Source organism: Dipodomys spectabilis, unplaced genomic scaffold (genome assembly GCF_019054845.1).
Source record: "Dipodomys spectabilis isolate Male_0828 unplaced genomic scaffold, ASM1905484v1 ptg000095l, whole genome shotgun sequence".
Taxonomy (NCBI): domain Eukaryota; kingdom Metazoa; phylum Chordata; class Mammalia; order Rodentia; family Heteromyidae; genus Dipodomys; species Dipodomys spectabilis.
This window is the reverse complement of record NW_024870772.1, coordinates 2,000,720-2,020,892: the sequence shown is the minus strand read 5'-3', so window position 1 is coordinate 2,020,892 and position 20,173 is coordinate 2,000,720. Positions and strand designations below refer to the sequence as shown.

At 40.3% G+C, this 20,173-nt stretch overlaps 1 protein-coding gene across 2 annotated transcripts in view; it reads right to left on the bottom strand.

Annotated features, from left to right (window-relative positions):
* Tbc1d4 (TBC1 domain family member 4) overlaps positions 1-20,173 on the bottom strand; it is a 155,884-nt gene that overhangs the window by 59,067 nt on the left and 76,644 nt on the right. Inside the window, exons 1-4 of one of the 2 annotated variants that reach the window (XM_042685414.1) lie at positions 15,656-15,677; positions 7,628-8,191; positions 5,031-5,120; positions 605-709 (exon numbers count right to left, since the gene is read on the bottom strand). In XM_042685414.1, coding sequence (XP_042541348.1) covers positions 605-709; positions 5,031-5,120; positions 7,628-8,179 — 747 coding nt within the window. In that variant the 5' untranslated portion in view covers positions 8,180-8,191; positions 15,656-15,677. Of the gene's footprint in view, positions 1-604; positions 710-5,030; positions 5,121-7,627; positions 8,192-15,655; positions 15,678-20,173 lie in introns of those variants that run through there. The other variant, XM_042685413.1, reaches the window with a different exon arrangement.

Genomic DNA, 20,173 nt, shown 5'->3' with positions numbered 1-20,173 from the left:
TAGCTTAAAGTTAGTGTTTAGTGAGTGATTAGTGGAGACAGTAAAAGGAGGAGAACGGAAATCTTTGAAAAAAAATCAGTAGATTTCTTTGTCCCTCATCAGGTCCCTGCATGATGTATTTCCTCTCAAACCACCCCATACTAGAGGGCAGAAGAGGGTTAGTGTTAGAAATGCTTTGCAAATGTGAGAAAAGGAGATGAATGAAGTATTTAAAAATAAAGCCAGAGGCTAATATAAAAAAGGGGAAAAAATAACTCTTTGTTGATTATCTACTTTGAGATGTTACAACAATTAATTATGCCTTTCTTGTCTTTTTATTTGAACAATGGAAAACAAGTAACAGCTTTTCTTAGTCTTTACTTTAAAAAAACACACACACACAAAGTCTTGGTAATATGGGGGAAGGACGGTTGTTAGATCCAAGGAAATATTGAGGCTTAATACCTGTCATGATAATTTGTTTTTGTTTCTCTAGCGTTCTGCCTGAGGTATAAAAATGTATTTCTAGTTGTCCTCTTCTTTTTCCTTTGGGTTCCCAAGAGTTGAGTCTGCTGCAAGACAGATGTGCTGGCAGAAGCTCCCGGACAGCATTAACACCACTTACCAGAGACTCACTGGCACACTGGAACACGTAACAAATGTATTGACTCAGCCCAGGCTCTGGAGACTCCCGACAGATAAAGCCAAAGTGATCAACGTGCTTTATACCCTAGATGAGGGGAAAGAAAAGTGCAAACAGAATTTATGGAAATCAACATCCATTCTATGCTTTCCCAGGTCCTCAAATTTCTCCTTCATAGCAAAGTCACAGGGCACAGCATATCTTATGACACATGTCTGTGGATATATAATATTTATATAAAAGGTGAGACCAGCTCAGATTGTTTTGTTTCTGAGAAACACTATGACTCAAGACCACAGGAAAAATACTGATGGCCCATTTCACTGTATCTGGTAAAACAAAACAAGACAAACAAACAAAAAAAGCACTATTATAGGTTCTCAATTTACTGTCTTATAATGGGAGTCAGTGTTCCATCACACATTTCATTCTTGTCTATAGGAAGCTACAAATCTAAGGAAAAAAACCTACCACTGACAATATTCAGATTAAATGTGAAGCATTTCTCTCAAGCATGCATATAAATACCAAACTATCTGCTATTAATGGACAGCCAAAAAACCCCCAATGTTAAAATATTGATACTTTTTTTGCTTTGTTTTGTTTTTGTGCTCATACTGAGGCTGGGACTTGGGGCCTGAGTGTTGTCCCTCAGCTTTTTCATTCAAGGCTGGTGCTCAACCACTTCGGACATTTCTCTATTTCCAGTTTTTTTGGCTGGCTAATTGGAGATAAGAGTCTTGTGTACTTTCCTGCTCAAGCTGGCTTTCAAACGAGGATTCTCAGATCTCAACCTGCTAAGTAGCTAGGATTATAAGAGTGGTATTTGGCCTCTGGCACTGATATGGTCTTTAAAAAGTTATTGCAGATACCAATTATCCACATTCACATTACTGTTCTTCCGGGATCCAGGTGAAGTAACTTCAGTTACATTTAATTTTTAAAAAATGCAGAATTTAGCCAGGGAAGAAAGATCCCAATGAGACTCTTATCTCTGACCACTCAAAAACTAGAAGTGGAGCCATGTGGCTCAAAGTAGTAAAGTACTAGCCTTTAGCAAAAATTGCTCAGGGACTATGACTGACAGAAAAAAAAAAGCAGAACTTCTATAACTTTTATCCATACATACAAACCAACAAACTGATAACAGTTTACTGTCTCATAGCAAGCACAATGGCTTTAAAATCTGAAGAAGTAAAAAATAAAGAAATATGGTTGTCCTAAAACTCAATTAAATCCAAACAAAAATAAAACAGGCCTCAGAATAAAATGATTTGCACTTAAGTCTTAGTTTAACAAATCTGATAGGTTTGAGATGTTGTGCTGGCCTGCTAATAATTATCTCTGGAGTTCCATTTGTCAATACAAAACAGCAGTTACAACACCTATTGTCAGGAAGGATTGAGATTCAGAACTAAGAAATGTCTTTGACAGCTCCTGGGTTGTGGGATAAATGCCAACCACAATTCTTGTTATCAGCAGCTCAATTTGTCAAATGGATATGGAAAAAGGAAATCAACTCTGGTGAAAAGAAGTCAGTAAGGAGAATGAGACTGCCGTTCATGCAGTGAAAATAACGTCTATGTGGCAATACTTGTGAGAGATTAAAGAATATCATCTTTCACTGGCATAATACTAAATGGAAAAAATTCTAGGCTCCATTAGCTCAGTATGTTCTCATAGCTGGCGGCAACCTTACCAGCAAAGAAAGTTACTTCCTGTCTTGCAAAGCTTGCCTGGAAATCGGTCATACAGTTTTTGAAGAAAGAGACAGTTATATTTGAAGATAGCCTGAACAAATCTAAGAGACTCTCATCTCCAAGTAACCACCAAAAGAAGCCAGAAATGGAGGCATGGTTCAGGTGGTAGAGTATCAGCCTTGAGCAACAAAAGCTAAGGGATAGCACCCAGGCCCTGAGTTCAAGCTCTAGCATCAGTGTGTACACACACACACACACACACACACACACACACACACACACACAGATGCCTCGCTCCTGCATACAACCACATTATATCATATCAACTCACTTGTGTGCAAAGAAATAAAAAGAACCAGGCCAGTCGGTGAGGACTACAGGACTCGGCCCATCATTACTCTGATGAGAGGATTTCCCACCTGTTCCCTTGTGCTTTGATCTAAATCCCTTTTTTTCCGTATCAGAAGATAGAAAGCAAGTTTGCATATAATAACAAAAAAATGGAAAAGAAAATTTGATTTGAACTTTTAGTTTTATATGTTGGTTCCCTGAATCATCTGTTCTTTCTTCCTCTTTTTGAATCTTTTTTGTACTCACTGAGAATGCTGGTTTTCTCATTGGGAGGCTTGGGGAAGGTGGAGGATGAGAGACTGTGCTTTAAAGATGCTTATTGGTGTTCCCTCAGGACAGGAACTGCATTTTGTTTGTACAGCAGCTTTTACTTCAATACTTAGCTTAGAGCCCAATATGGAGAGAGGCTTCTTCATTCAATATTCACAGAACACGTATAGCTTGCCAGCTTTAATCCCAAGATACTGATTCTAATGTCCCATAGGATAGGACATCAGCTGGGTGCTGGTAAGAATCCTAGCTACTCAAGAAGCTGAGATCTGAGAATAAAGGCTCAAAGCTAGCCTAGGTAGACAAGTCTGTGAGACTCTTATCTCCAGTTAGCCAGCAAAAGGCCAGAAGTGTAAGTATGGCCCAAGGAGTAGAGCACCAGCCTTGAGCAAAAAAGTCAAGCAAGAACAAGAGGCCAGTACCAACACATATAACCACACACATACACACAAACACACACACACACACACACATCAAAGAATAAGACACCTGCCTTTGAGGGCTTATGATCCTGCATACACAGTGGGTAACTATAAAAACACTTATATTCTGGGCACTGGTGGCTCACACTTGTAATCCCAGCTACTCAGGATGCTAAGTTCTGAGGATTGTGGTTCAAAGGCAAGTCCCTGAAACTCTTGTTGCCAATTAACCACCAGGAAACCAGAAGTGGAGCTGTAGTTCCAAGTGGTAGAGCACTAGCCTTGAATAGAAAAGCTACAGTGCCCAGACCCTGAGATCAAGCCCCACAGTTGGAAAAAAAAAAAAAAAAACTTAATATAATACTATTATTTTTCATCCGAATATTTTAAGTAAGAATTTAGAAATTTAACATATATCCTTCCTTAATTCAGATGTTACATTCTCTAAGTTGCTAGAGAATGTTTGTCTATACATCAAAATTTTAGATCTCCATGTAACCAGAAAGAATTCTAAAACAAAATATTAGGAGTGGAACTGTACTAGCTGAGACTGAGGTAAAACAAAATTAACCAACTGTACAAAACTCATTTTTAAAGGGAAGAACATCTGAGTAGCATATTGATAGCAAGGCGAACTCCAAACTTCAAGAGAGAATTAAAATATGATAGGCAGTTTTGATTTTTCACTGTCAAGATAAAGGGACCTTGAAAGAGCAGCTCCAAGAAGCATTGAGTCCCCAGACCAGGAAAGATGCAGCTTCTGAACACTTTACCTGCCCACATTTAGACACAGACACACCTTCTATCCTGATAACTTCAAATATCTTTTCTTTTTTTTTTTTTTTACAGTACATTTTGGTAGCTCTAACCTTGGATGGATATTCAAAATGACCATTATGATTCTTAGGACAGTAATTTATGCCTGACTTTACAATCATGTACACATTGGCCCATAGTGATTCTTTTTAAATACATAGTTTACAAATTAAAAAGAATAGACACATTGTGCCAAATTTAGTATTTACATAACTACAAGTCAAAAACACTAGTTCCCCATTTTACTTCTTACCACAAAATAAAAATCAAACATGATTCAGATACATCACAGGTTCCATTGCTGGAGATTCTGAGGGACCCTAGCTATGACGTGTTACCATAAGATGTCACTACCACTGAAATTCCAGCAGTGAAGAGATGTAATACAACGAGAGAAAGCTGACTACACAGCGGAGAAAGTGTGAAGATACTGAGGAATTGGGCAGAACATACCACAGGAAAAAAGTTTTATTTTTAGGATATATCCTAAAAATAAATTTGTATTACATTGTTTCTTTTGTGTCAGTACTAGAGCTGGAAAGCAAAGATTCATGTTTTTTTCACTCATGGTTGATGCTCACTCACTTGAAACATGCCACCAGCTTGGTCACTGGAGATGAGTCGCTTAGTTTTGTCTGCCTAGGCTGATTTTGAATCTGATCCTCAGATCTCAGCCTCCTGATTTGTTAGGATTATAGGTATGAGCCACTGGTACGCAACCACAAATTCTTTTCAAAAAGATTTTTTTTAAAAATTTAAGATTATAAAATGGAAAGGTCTTTAAGCTTAGTTGCTTTTTGGTTATTATTGAAACAAGATGATTTCTTCAAAATATAATGTGATACATACCTGAGAACAAGAGGAAATATCTTTAAAATTCTTCTCTAGCACAACTGATTTACTATCTGGACTGATAAGGTTAATCTCAAATCGTCCAACCTTTGGAAAAAAAAAACACTACAATTAAATTCAACTCATAATGACTTAATACCTCACTTTATAATTCAACAGTGAACTAATAACACAGATTCAAATCCAAGGATTGGAAGCATGGCCCAAGTGGTAGAATACTAGTGGTGAGCAAGCAAGCAAATCTAGCACAAGGCAAACTTGGTATTGGCAGAAAGAAAGAAAAGAAAAGAAAAGAAAAGAAGGAAGGAAGGGAAAAGAAAAGAAATAGAAGAGAGAGTATTTTCTCAAGACATTTTTTTCTTTGTTGAAAATCATGAAAACTAACATATTCTTAAGTTATAGGACACATATTAGAAATGACTACTCAAAAAATGCAACCTTTCCCCATTTTATGTTTTCTAAAAATAACAACATTTTAGGATAGTCAGATATACTCCCAAGTGGTCAATAAAATATGTATGTCATCATTTGCATATGGGTATATATATGTGTGTATTTATGTGTATAATCATTTGTATATGGGTATACATGTACATATAAGAACAGAATGAAGCTGGGCACTGGTGGCTTATGCCTGTAATCCTAGCTACTCAGGAGGCTGAGATCTGAGGATCGTGGTTCAAAGCCAGCCCGGGCAGGAAAGACCCTAAGACTCCTACCTCCAATAAACCACCAGAAAACCGGAAGTGGCACTGTAGCTCAAGTGGTAGTACACTAGCCTTGAACTGCAGAACTGAGAGACAGCGCTCAGGCCCATAGTTCAAGCCCCACGACCAACAAAAAAAAAAAAAATAGAATGAAGGGAATGGAGGAAGAGTGTGTGTGTGTGTGTGTGTGTGTGTGTGTGTAAGTAATTGGTCTAAATAAAAAAATTTACATTAAACAGCTATTCAGGAAAGACAAATGTGATAGTCCCCAAAAGGAGTGAAAACTCAGCTATTACCAGAAAACACCAGAGACAGGAACTAGCAGAGTGGTTCAAACGGTAGAGCTCCTGTCTAGCAAGCACAAGGCCTAAGTTCAACCTCCAGCACTAGGAAAAGACAAACCATAAACAAACAAAAACACACAGAGACACTTTAACTAGACGCCAAGAGTTAACCAAAGCTACCATGAAACATGACCTTCTGTAAAATATTACATACTGGAACTGCTGACAAGGTTTGCTATGGTAATTCCCTTCCAGGGATTCTATAATAGGAAAAGTCAGGAGTTACCCTTTTTTATTTTATTTTTATTTTATTTCTTGGTGCAGATCCTGGGGCTTGAACTCAGGGCTTGGGCACTGTCCTTTGAGCTCTTGTGCTCCAGACTAGGGCTCTACCACTTGAGCCACAGTTCCATTTCAGCTTTTTTTAGTATTTAAGTAGAGATAAGAGTATCACAGACTTTCCTATCTAGGCTGGCTTTGAACTGCAATCACCTAGATAGGATTACAGATGTGAGCCACTAGTATCCTGCCTTCTTGTTGTTTGGCCAGCGGCTGTTTTGTTTTATTTCCTTCCAAGAAAAGTCAAATCTTACAAGTTGATGGTTAAAGATACTCCACAGAACACTATCATAAATTAAGCTTTTTAAGTCGAAAGCGACATTTGCTGTCCCTACATGACATACAAGAAGTATTTTCAGAATCAAGAGAATTATCTTTTACCTTCACAAGACAGCCTGTATCAAATTATTAATAACCAACTCTAACTCACTAGGACAATGACGTATGTGTGCGGGTGCACACACATGTCTGTGCAGTAGTGCTAGCACTAGAACTCAGGGAACTGCCCTTTAGCTTTTTCCAATCAAGGCTGGTTTTCTACCACTTGAACCACACCTCCACTTTTTTGGTAGTTAATTGGAAATAAGCGACTCTTAGACTTTTCTGCCCTGGCTGGCTTTGAACCTAGATTCTCAGATTTCAGCTTCCTGAATAGCTGGGATTACAGGCATAAACTACTCGCACCCTGCCCCAGTCGCATTTCTTTAGCCTTCTCTTTCAGTGATCTAGTGTGTGTGTTCTCATCCGAACCACACCTGTGTCTCTGGAAAAATCCTTTTTCCTCCCTGTCAAATCACACTTTCCTAGATTCCTATCTTTAAATCCTTTCCTAGATGGATTCTAAAGCTATGTTTTTCTAAAGACTTTTTTTTTTTTTAGGAAACAACTCAGTCTCCCTCTGTATGACCCATGTAACCTAATCCTTAAAAACTGCTTTAAAGAAAATCAACTCAGGCGATGCTGGTGTCAGAGATCCAGAGTAGCAGTCACAGATCACAATGCCAACCTCTCCAGCTTCTCTGCTCTCCTGCTTGCTGTTTCTCCACCTCCCTTGTCTGCTTGTGAGTGAGACTTCCATGAGGACCACTGGGGAAGGCAGCAGGCGGGATAGGGGAAGGGTGGATGGAGTGGGGCGGGGTTGGGGGGGAAGATGTCAGCCAGCTGCGCCCATCCAAGAAGTCAGGAGGCAACAGGTGGAGGTTGCTAAGCAACCGGCCTGCAGCACCTGCCAGCATCCGCCCGAAAGGAAGGCCATCCCACGCACCTGAAAGAGCATGGTTCTATTCTTCTCGGAGTCGGAGGGCTGGACGTGGCTGGGCGCGCTGGCGTGTCTCCTCCTGGGCTGTGACGTCTGGCTGTTCTCGTGAATCTTCTTCTGCAGGACGCCGGTGACGCTGCTGCAACGAGCCCGAAACTCCTGCTGCTCATCCAAGTCACCGTCTTCCAGAATCCGCTCTGGGAAGCAAAGACGATTGCTGGGCAGCGCGGGCTGGCTGGCCAGGACTGGCAGGGCCGGGGGGCTGTCGGCGGGGCCTTCGGCCTCCTCCGGCAAGCTGTGGCCCGGGGACCCGGGCACCTCGGCCTCCGGGGCCCCCGGCTCCTCGCCCTGCAGCCGCAGGCGCAGCTGCTCGTGCAGGCTGAACTGCTCGATGCAGTCGTCGATGAGGCTGGACGGGGCCTTCTTGTGCGTCACCGTCACCCTGCCGCAGTACAGGACCTCGAACTTCTGCGAGTTGTAAAAGGCGTCCTCGTTGTCTTTGCTGGGCTTGGCTCCTTCTTTCATGGCGGCTTTGGATAGCTGTCGTATGCTGCTCATGACATCGGGGACCTGGGGACAAAGGAGAAGTCTGATGTCTGCCATCACTCCTTATTCACGCGTGCGTGGACTAGATAATCACCCTAAGTGATAGAACACAAGCAGGACGGACGCCTCTACCCCAGGTGGAGTTTAATAACCTTGAAATTGAATAGCAGTATCCTCTTTTACCTTTTGGGTTTTTTGTTGTTTTTTGTTGGGTGTTTTTGGGGTACTGGGGATGCTCTCCCACTGTAAATGCCTTCATTTCCCCAAAACAGAGCTATAAGACTGTCCAGGGCACTGACAACTTCTTTTTTTTTTTTTTTTTGTTGGTCGTGGGGCTTGAACTCTGGGCCTGGGCGCTGTCCCTCAGCTCTTCAGCTCAAGGCGAGCGCTCTACCACTTGAGCTACAGCGCCACTTCTGGTTTTCTGGTGGTTTATTGGAGATAGGAGTCTCACGGTCTCTCCTGCCCGGGCTGGCTTTGAACAGCGATCCTCAGATCTCAGCCTCCTGAGTAGCTAGGATTACAGGCGTGAGCCACCAGCGCCCGGCGGGCACTGACAACTTCTAATAAACTATATGTTTGATGGCTTTAAAAGTTTAATGAGGGGCTGGGAAGGTGGTTCAGTGGTAGAGCACTTGCCTTGCATGCATGAAGCCCTGGGTTCGTTTTCTCAGCACCACATAAGCAGAAAAAAAGGCTGGAAGTGGTGCTGTGGCTCAAGTGGTAGAGCACTAGCCTTGAGCTGAAGAGCTGAGGGACAAGCCCTGAGTTCAAGCCCAGTACTGATATGTGTGCACACAAGTACACATGCACGCACACGCACTCCCCCCTACACACACATACACACACACACACACACACACACGAATGCACACACAAAAGCAACAAGTGTCTGCAAGATGTGGAATAATTGGAACATCCCCACTGCATACAGAAATGTGAGTTGACACAGCACCTTGCAAGCTGTTCATCAGCTTTGTTTGTTTGTTTGGGATCCGGTTGTGGGGCCTGAACTCTGGGCCTGGGCGCTGTCCCTCAGCTCTTCAGCTCAAGGCTAGCACTTGAGCCACAGCACCACTTCTGGCTTTTTGCTTTTTGTTTATGGAGTGCTGAGGAATCGAACCCAGGGCCTCAGGCATGCAAGGCAAGCACTCTACCACTGAGCCAACTTCCCAGACCCCGTCAGCTTTGTTTTGTTTTGATTTTGGTTAAAATTCACTTTGTGTTTCCCACTGTTCCCTCCCCTCCACACATGTTGATGCTTTCTGGTTTCATTTTGTTAGACAGTTTGTTAGCTATTCAGAGAATACACACCTTAGGACCTCTCCTCTAATTAGATGATCCTTTAACCCCATATATGTTATTATGTATATTTATATTTTAAATCTATTAGTATTTTACATCTGTTTATATTTTCAATCTCTTGGGTACTTTCTTAGAGTACCTAAGCCTACCTCACCATCCAGCTCTTCCTCTTCTATATGTCTTCCTAGAAGAGCAAGAAATATATCCACACAAGAGCTTGTACTCAATAATTCATAGAAGCCATATTGCAATTGGTGCCAGTGATTCATGCCTGAAATCCTAGCTACTCAGGAGGCTGAGATCTGAGAGTCATGATTCAAATCCAGGTAGGGCAGGACAGTCCATGAGACTTTTATTTCCAAATAAGCACCAAAAAAAAAAAAAAAAAAAAAGCTGGAAGTGGAGGTGTGAGTGGTAGAGCACTAGCCTTGAACACAAAAGATAAGGGACAATACCCAGGCCAAGCTCAAGCTCTAAGACCAGCATCAAAACAAACAACAGCATTTCCAATCACTTTCTTCCACCCCCTTCATCCTCCTCTCAAAAGCCCTTCTTAAGGTCTTTTAGGCCTGTTACTTTAGGATGGTAAAACAGCCATTCCAACATGAGCAGCTATGTTGTATTGACTGTTTTGAATTTAAAGTCACCTGATAGGAGAAAAAAAAAAAAAAAGGCAGGGCACTCTGGTCTTCCTTCATTTCCTGAAAGCTTCCTCAACCCAGGGAAAGATACCTACCCAGAGGCATGAAGAAAGACATCATCACCACAGATGGGAGCAGACCAAGAGAAACCTGACAAACCAACCAAGTTCAACTAGCTCTATCTTCCTAAACGTTTTCACACAACAAATTGCCCTAGCCCAAACAAATCATTTGCACAATTTACTACTGTTTGTCTGACTCAGCACATGAATAATACTCACCTAAACTACTTTGCATCTGAATATTTCTTCTGAGTATTCAATTTACATGTGGAAGTTACTAAGTAAACTTTCTATGTCATCTATCTGTTAATCCTGGTAGAATCTAAGGCTATAGAAAAAAAAATACCTCTTGCAAAAAAAAAAAAAAAAAAACCCTCCTATATTTCCCCTTTCTTAAAGACTAAAACATAGGTCTTCACAGCATCCTAGAATGTCTTCTCCAACCACATGGGGCAAACATTCAGATTAAGTCTTCAATGTGGCTACATACCCTCCTTTTTTATTTTATTTTATTTTATTTATTTTGGCCATTCCTAGGGTTTGAACTTAGCTTGGGCTCTGTCCCTGAGCTTCTTTGTACTCAAGGCTAGTGCTCTACCACTGGAGCCACAGGGCCACTTCTGGCTTTTCCTGAGGATTTAATTGGAGATAAAAGGTCTCACAGATGTCCCTGCCCAGGCTGGCTTTGAACTGTGATCATCAAATCTCAGGATTACAGGTGTGAGCCTGGCATCCTCCTTTGAACAGATGGTCCATCTAGACTTGTACCTTTCCATCCTCCAACCTATCTCCGACTACATTCCCTTCCATCCACTGTGCTCCAGGCACACTAGAAGCCTTGCAAATCCTTCAACACCAAAAGCCTATTTCCAAATGAAGTCTTTGAGCTCCCCTCCTGCCCTATTTGTTCATATATCTAAACCCATGCTTCAACATTGCCTTGCACAACAGCGCCCCCATGTGTCTACCACCCTAATCCATACACATAAGCTCATGTGGCCAGCATTCAGGGGTTTTCTCAGCTTTGTTACAACCCACATGCTTTAACATCTTTACTGTGCTATATAACTCCTTTATTATGTAACACAGCATATAGGTTCTAAGAGAAGGTGGTTTCTGACTTTATTTTTTCCCTATTGTATCTAATTGTCTAGAATAAATCCTGTTTTGTAGAAGTTGGTCCTTGGTGTAATCTACTCACCCCAGAAAAACTTTTCCAAAATTGTTCATCTTTGTTTTTAGAATTATAAAATTTTTAATCGTAACAGTTGATTCCTATTCAGACACATATCTGTATCTTCTAGTGCCAAATTTCAAACCAGAATTTCTACTCTTTCACAGCATTACTTGGGATATACTGCTGCAGTATTCCCAGCTGTAAAGTGGTGAGAATTTCAGGGGCAGCCTGAGTATTTCCTATGAGAAGATAAGTCTTCTGCCTCAGCTCCAGTGACTCAGGCAGAGCAGCTGACACAGAGTCAGGTGTCTGTGAAAACATGTGACTAGCAACCACAGCCCTCCATCTTTGGTCCTTGACTTGAGAGGCCAAAGCTGCAGAGAGTGAGCTGACAATTCACTCAGCAAAAAGTAAGATGCTTTTAGAGGCTTGAGCAAAGCCCTGAGAGAATCATCTGGTCTCCTTCACTATCTCTGTTCCATCATGGTCTGTTCATCTGCTATCAACCCAAGCACTCCTAAACTTCCAAAAGTATCTACAGAGTGTGGAACCACAATCGTCCTTATGACGTGCGTGCGTGCGTGCGTGTGTGTGTGTGTGTGTGTGTGTGTGTGTGTGTGTGTGTGGAGAGAGAGAGAATGTGAGTTTTTTCTTATCAAATAACTATGTGAATGATTTGGGTTCAGTCTCAAAAGTTATTGTTTACAAAAAAAGACTTAAAGTCAACTCAACCTTAGTGTTGTCAAGTCCTCTAAATTGTTTGACTTTCTTTCTTTACTGTTACATAGAGACTTCTTAAGAGAAAACCTGCTGGGTGTCACAACTCCCATAGTCACGTGAGGAGGGACCATGTGCTCAATACCTAAAAGATTCTGAAAATGACCTGATTTACACGTGTAGAGCTTATCACCTTAAATTCTTCAGTGACGTGGAGAGGTAATCTTCCAAGAACTGGAGATATTTACATCATCAAACAGACTTTAGTAGCCTTTAAAGGCTCTCTGAGGTTCTAACTACAAGGTCAAAGACCTGGGATAACCTTCAATGACCTAGACACTTCAAGGAAGAGTTGGACCAAACAACATTCAACTCTTTCTGCTGTTCCTTATGTGAAAGACAAGCTATAAAATTTAGCCTTGCACAGCCCTGCCAAAATACTCAGACACATCGATAATGTAGGATAGTAAAATATACGTAATAGTAAAGTATCAGAATGATAAACTGTTAGGATAGCAAAAAGTTTCTGAGACTGTTGCTCAGTGATACAGAACTTGCCTAGCCCCCACAAGGCCCTGGGGTTGATCTCCAGCAATAAAGTTGTCATCCTCATCATCATCCTCATCCATAGTAGTAAAGGCAGTTATCACAGAACCACAAATACCTTTTATTGAGGCAATTATTTAAGGAATCCACAAGAATTAAAATCACCATCCAGTGCTTGCATATACCTGGTATTTTGAAATAATAGCTTTCTCCTATAGCATACTCTTAACACGTTTCATAGATAGGTAGGTAGGTAGGTAGGTAGATAGGTAGGTAGGTAGGTAGGTAGGTAGATAGATAGATAGATAGATAGATAGATAGATAGATAGATAGATAGATAGATAGATAGATACATAGATAGATAGATAGATAGATAGATAGATAGATAGATAGATAGATAGATAGATAGATAGATAGATAGATAGATAGATAGATAGATAGATAGATAGATAGATACATAGATACATAGATACATAGATACATAGATACATAGATACATAGATAGATAGATAGGCATGTTATATCATTCCAACATCTCCATTGCACTGTTTGTGAGAAAGACAAGATTTTATTTCTTTCTAGAGCTCTTCGTCTGACCAGTAGAAAAACAAGCTGCACTCAGCACTTGAATGCGTGCTGTCAGCAAACAGAAGCATACACATCACAGTGAACAAAACTAGAGTTCTGATCAAAGTTCTCCATTGTTCAAACAGGGCTAGTAAATTCCTGTTGATGATTTGAGATATCTGGCAGCACCCTTGGAAATTGGCTCATTGCTCACCAAAATAGGAAGTTGTTCATCCCCCTATATACGCTAAATACTTATCTAGTTATTCATATTTAAGTTACCGTAGTAACTCCATTACTCAGATTCTGCCTACAATCCATGGAGCCTGATGAGGATTTCTAACCAGTTCCAAACAAGGTTTGTATGCTGTGGCACCACGCATTCAATCTTTAGAGCACAGCAATACTGGGGAGAAAAAACCCTCCACTAAATTAGGCACTATGAAATTTCCGTTCTGTCCGTAGCTCTGCCAGTGTTTTTGTCTAATATCTGCAGGAAGAAATCTTTCACCTCTGCACAGTCCAGTTCTCTCAAGTATGAAGTGCAGGGGAAGCAGGCAGCTGGTCAAAACGGTCTCATTCAATCCAGCTTCTTTGTCTTTACTTTTGGATCAGTGTCAATAAGGAGCAAGAGAAAATGTCCTTACACATTCAAGGAGTAAGAAAATCATTTTTATTACCACACCAGAAATGACATCAGTCATTGGACTTATTCATTCTCATGAACTCACATCAAACCAATTTATCAAACAATAAAATAGTTTTCCACAAGCTTCAGAGATTAAGAAAAGGCACTGTGCCAGCTTTAACTAGTGTTTTGCCATTATATTCTCAGTAAGTTGATTTTTAAAAAAAACTTAGATTCAAGTACCAAAACTTAGATATTAAAGCAATTCCTCATTCCAAACCAAAATATTGCTGCTCAGTTCCTTGAAAACATGCTGAAGTCTTTTCCTTAATTAGCTATACTAATAGCTAACAAACCCATTGGAATTTTAAAAACTACATTTTATCCTACTTCAAAAGAAAACAAATTTTACAACTACCAGTACCGATGCTTAAAGGTGGATGCAAACAGAAACACAGGAGGGAAAATCCAGATGCAAAGATCACTTAGGAAAGATACCTTTGATGAGGAAGCCTGTTGAACATTGGCATCTTTCACAAAGAGAACTGGATATCCCCAGCTGAAGTCACGGGCAGCATTATCCCTTCGCTGCCCTTATGAAGTCTTCTTTGCAAGGGCAGTAGCTGGCTGTATTCATGAAAGCCTACATTATCACTATGCAGCTAATGGTAAGACTTCCCTTGAGTGACCGTTATTGCTTCAAAAGTTAAGTATTTCCTGAGAGTGCAATCAGGATATACACAGATTGTCCAGAACTAAAAAGAAAAGCTTTAACGTTCCTCAAAAGGAAACATTTTATTTTTCATGACTCATGCCATTAAAATAATCACAAGGGTCCAACACACACTCATCATGAAAATAAGAGATTAATCTAATATAGTATGATGGGGGTTTTTTTTTCCCCTCACAGATTTCTGAATGTGAAAACAAGATTCCTAAAGTACTTTTTCATTATAACTGCTGTATATTTTCCAATTGGCATGAGTTTAACTGCTGGCTTCATTATTAATCATTTTTCAATGATGTGGCTAGCACAGCAAGATTTAAGTAAATACAAAAATTAAAAGTTGAGTTAAAAACATGGAACACTTCAAGTAAACTGAAAGAATTGCCTAATGGGTGTCATATAGAGAGCATGGAAAAGATATATACTTGTTTTAGAAGTAACATATGCCTTTAAAGGAAGTGCATGTTTCCATTATAATTCTACTTTGCTTAAGAAACAAGATTATACAGTCCAAGCAAAATAGGAAGATACTGACTGCATAGTTGGCAAAGAAAAATTCTGTATTTTGAAAAATAAAAAATGTGGTCATTTAAAGGGACCATTTCTACTGCACTTCTTAAAATCTCACCTTCAAATAATGGAAAATAGTAGGAGATACATATACCCCATGAAACAGTTTATTGTTATTAAGGAAACAATGCTGGGTGCTGGTGGCTCACACCTGAAATCCTAGCTACGCAGGGGGTTGGATCAGAGGATCCAACTTAGTCTGGGCAGAAAATGAGACTCGTATCTCCAATTGCCCAGGTGTAGGGATCTCTGAAGCTGAGCTGTGAAACCTCGAAAGGGTTGAGAGGTTGGAAGGCCTCCTTGTCAGGCCTGGGAAGGCTGAGAAACCGGCGTGGAAAGGTTGAAACACAGTTCTGGAGAGCGTTAAGAGGCTCGAATTCCACCTCCTTAGACAGTGCTGGTCTTTGAACCACAGATTGCGGAGAGCAACCTGGAGGATGGGTTTTTTAAAAAAAAAATGGGAGGGGAACCATTGTAATAGTAGAGAAAGAATTCTGAATTAAATGGTATCTTAGGAAAGCCAGCAAGGAGATAAGCAGGACACATACCTGGGGAGGAATATCTCAGGCACTGAGTCCAAAGGCCCTGGAACACAGGCTTCCCTTGTGTGCAGACACTTGAAAGGATTTCAGCTCCTACTCTTAGGGAGAAAGAAAGACACTGGACAAAGGTAGGGCTCCATGGAGAAATGACGTGATTTACATGATTTTTTTTTCCAGAGGATTTCAGAGGCTTTCTATGTGGAAAATGGATGGCAATCACACCAATCCTAGATGATTCTGGATGATCCTGGATCATTGCTGACTCACATAAGAAATCTCCATCATGGAAATGGCAAGTAGCAACAAGCTTCTAGATATAATTTTAAAAATGATCTGTGGGCAGATCTGAAGCAGTGTATAGAAGGAGGGGAGGCCGGATGACTTCATGGTTTGGGGCCAGAGGAAAATCAAATGAAATGAAATTGTTTAATGCTTTCAATGATTAGAAGTTCTGCAAGAGATGATAATTTTGAGAAGCTTATAAACATCCAAAGGAAGTTCCAGCAGGCTGGAACACAGGAGAGAGATCAAGGCTGAGAGAGAAAACCAGAACTTTTTAGCTTATAAACAGCATTTTAAAGCCCTGAGATTAAGATGACTTCATCAAGACAGTAAGTAGAGATGACACAAGAGAAAGGAGCAGAGACAAAGAAATGGAGGATTATGGAGACCGAGAAAAGTATCTCCTAGGGCCAAACCCTGAGGCTTACACGTTTACAGTTCTGAAGATGAAGAGACATGAGCAAGGCGGAGTCCGGCAGTACACACCTATGGGTCCAGCTCCTTGGAAGGCAGGGAGACAATCTGGACCAAGTTACCACAAAAACCTTATCTGGAAACAAACTAAAGAGCAAAAGGGCGGGGTGTGGCTAAAGTAGCCACGTGAGGCCCTGAGTCTAATCCCTAGCACCAAATGAGGAAAAAAGAGAAGGAAAGGAAAACATGTAAGTAAACTGTTTTCTCTGCTTGGGATGAAACTGGAAGTTTTCTTATATAAGTTATTTTTACATAAGGAATAAATTTCAGAGGATAGAGCACAGCTCAAGTGCTGGATCACTTGCTTGGCAAGTGTGACACCTTGAATTCAAACCTCATTACAACCAAAAGAGTTTGCATGAACTTAAGAGGGAAAAATAAAACACTATTCTGTAACTTGTTAAAATAAGAATAACATAATTTGGGGGCTGGGAATGTGGCTTAGTGGCAGAGTGCTTGCCTAGCATGCATGAAGACCTGGGTTCGATTCCTCAGTACCACATCATCAGAAAAAGCCAGAAGTGATGATGTGGCTCAAGTGGTAGAGCGCTAGCCTTGAACATAGACAGGCTCACGGTCAGGCCCCAGGCCCTGAGGTCAAGCTCCAGGACTGGCAAAAAAAAAAAAAAAAATAGTTTGACTATAAAATATTCATTTATGGGCTGGGAAGGTGGCTCAGTGGTAGAGTGCTTGCCTTGCATGCATGAGGCCCTGGGTTCGATTCCTCAGCACCACATAAGCAGAAAAAAAATCTGGAAGTAGCGTTGTGGCTCAAGTGGTAGAGTGCTAGCCTTGAGCTGAAGAGCTGAGGAACAGCGCCCAGGCCCAGAGTTCAGGCCCCATGACCAGGGAAAAAAAAAAACTTTAAAATATTCATTTATGAATAACAATTCAGTAATTTTTTTCTTCTATGCTTGGATAAGAAATTGTATGTAGATATAATTTTTAAAAAGCAAAATAAGAAACAAAAGTTATAAAGTAAGAAAGTAGAATATCTCATAAATATGTCATCAAAAACTTAAGCCACCCTCCCCCACAGTATAACCCACGTTTTCACATTGGTATAATTTGGGGAGGGGAAGGGAAAAAACAAATTGTTTAAACAGGGATACAAGTGGACCCACTGCAACAATGAAATGTACACGATGCTATGTCGAAAAAGGAACTTTACAACTTTGGCAGGGGAGGGAGCAGAGATGGGAGCGTAGGGATGGGAAGGGGAAACAAAGGAGGAGGCAACAATGCTTGATAAGAAATGTACTCATTACATTACCTTGTTCATGTAATCATAACCCCTCTGTATGGTATTTTCACAATAAAAAACTTATTAATAATTTTTAAAACTAAGTATAAAAAAAAAAAAAAGGCCAGACGCCAGTGGCTCAAACCTGTAATCCTAGCTACTCAGGAGGCTGAGATCTGAAGATTGTGGTTCAAAGCCAGCCCAAGCAGGAAAGTCCATGAGATTCTTATCTCCAATTAACCACCAGAAAACCGGAAATTGCACTATAGCTCAAAGCGGTAGTGCGCTAGCCTTGTGTTGAAATGCTGAGGGACAGCACACACACACACCCCAAATATATATATATATATATATATATATATATATATATATATATATATATATATCACTTTTCCATTTCTGATTATAAAAACAGACTAGATGCCTAAGAAAGATCCCTGAAATGCTAGTATTTACTTAGGCTGGCACTATGAGATCTATGGTCTTGAATTCAGTATATTCCTATATCCAACCATAAAACACTATTACCTACTTATTCAATAGGATGCATTCTATTTGTCACATTAGTCCCACTAGGTACTTGAGGCTCAACAGGAATAGCTTAATACCACTGTATTTATTAAAACAAACACTAGAGGGAGCATTTTTACATGGACTAGTTTTACAAAAAACTTTTAAAAGTATAATACTAAAAAACAAACTTTACAATTAGGGGGGAGTAGTTGAGAGGTGGGAGGGATGGGATGGTAGGGGAAAAACAAAAGGAGGAGGCAACAATGCTTGATAAGAAATGTACTCATTACCTTGCTCATGTAACTGTAACCCTTCTGTACTGTATTTTCACAATAAAAAACGTATTTTAAAAAAAGTGCTACTGTTTAGAAAATATTATTACCACTACTTTCCTTGCATCAAAGTAACTACTGACAAATGTAAATTTAACTGCTTGAGCAAGTCTGGCAGTAAAATTAATAAGCTGATAAAGTTAAACATTTTTATGGCAGAATCAGGACCTGATGACATTTTAATGTTAAGATTTTTTTAAACAACATAATAAGAAAAATTTATTATGTTCCTTTATCAGCACATTTGAAAGCATAAAGCCAATTACACAAACTATTGATACTAGATAGTGTGTAGTCTCAATTCATGAGGGTAAAACTTCTGAACAACACTTAGTTGTGCAATGGCAGGCCTTAGGAAAGGGGCAAGGGCCAGAGATCCCAGTGGGACGTGGACACCACAGCTCCCGGGATCAGAACATAAAGTTGTAATATTATCAGGAAACACAAGCACCACACATTTCTCAGAAACCTATTTTTATCCTGGCCTTCCATATTACTTCAGACATTTATACCACCACAACAGATTTTTCATGTTGCAAATGAAATTAATATGGCATTCTCCAACACTCATTTAGAGACTCCAGTTGCTTATTAACATTAGTAATCCCTAAAGGTGTGCATGTCTCTTTTCTTAAGAAGAAAAATTCTATGTTCACTTCACCCATGGATTTTAAACACACACACACACACACACTTGCTGCTATCCAAAAATAGGCTGGAAGAAAGACCATAGCAAGCAACCAGATACCTGATCTTTCACCTAGAATGGTACATTTCAAAGATGATGCCAAAATGCTGGGTTTTCCCCAGTAAGCATTAATGTTGGAGCTCTGTATGGAAAAGTCTCCAACTCTCACAGTAGAAAAACTCGTGGAAACAATAGGAGTTATAATGAAATATGCCTGGTGCAGCTGATCCCAGTGGATGAAAAATTAATGCTATGATATCTTGCAGTATTCCTTCTTCCTGTCTGAGACTATAGTGAATGCATCTTAGGAAAGGTTCTGAACAGAAAAGGCATTCTCAGAGCCGGTGTTAAGTGTTCAAAGGCATTCTTTGTTGCTCCATAATTCTCAATATTCGCTTGCCAGCTCCTTCTCTTGAGTGATCTAGCAGAATAACCTCAAGGGAAAGTCACCAACTTAGGTGAATCAACAAAGGACAGGATGTTCCTGTCACCACTTCTTCTTGTGCAGAAACACCAATGATATGCTTGAGATTCTGGGAGGGGTGGTGAGTCTCAGAAACATACTTCTATGTGCAGTACATGCTGCCACAAGCAAGAAAGTTCTACCTCTGAGGCCTCTGAAATACCACTGCACTGCTTAGAAACCACCTGAAAGAGTGCACTGTCAGAATGAGCCTTTGCCCAGTTCATATGTAGCTCTACCCAGCCCTTCAAATGTACATTGTGTGGACAGACAGCTCCCCACTGCAAAAGAACTCATGCCAGCCACACCACTCACTTCCAATTCATTGCTCTTTTTCATTTTCGCGACGTGTGAAGATTTTAAGTAAACTATCGTAACTTGGTATCCCAAAGCACCTCTCACAAAGCATTTTTTGCTTGTCAATTTTATGTATAGAAAACATAAAGCTCTCAAATTTTAATCCTCTAAAGCAGTTCTCTTCAGAATTTAAAGTTGAACGTGTGATACCAATATCTTTTCCACAATGTAA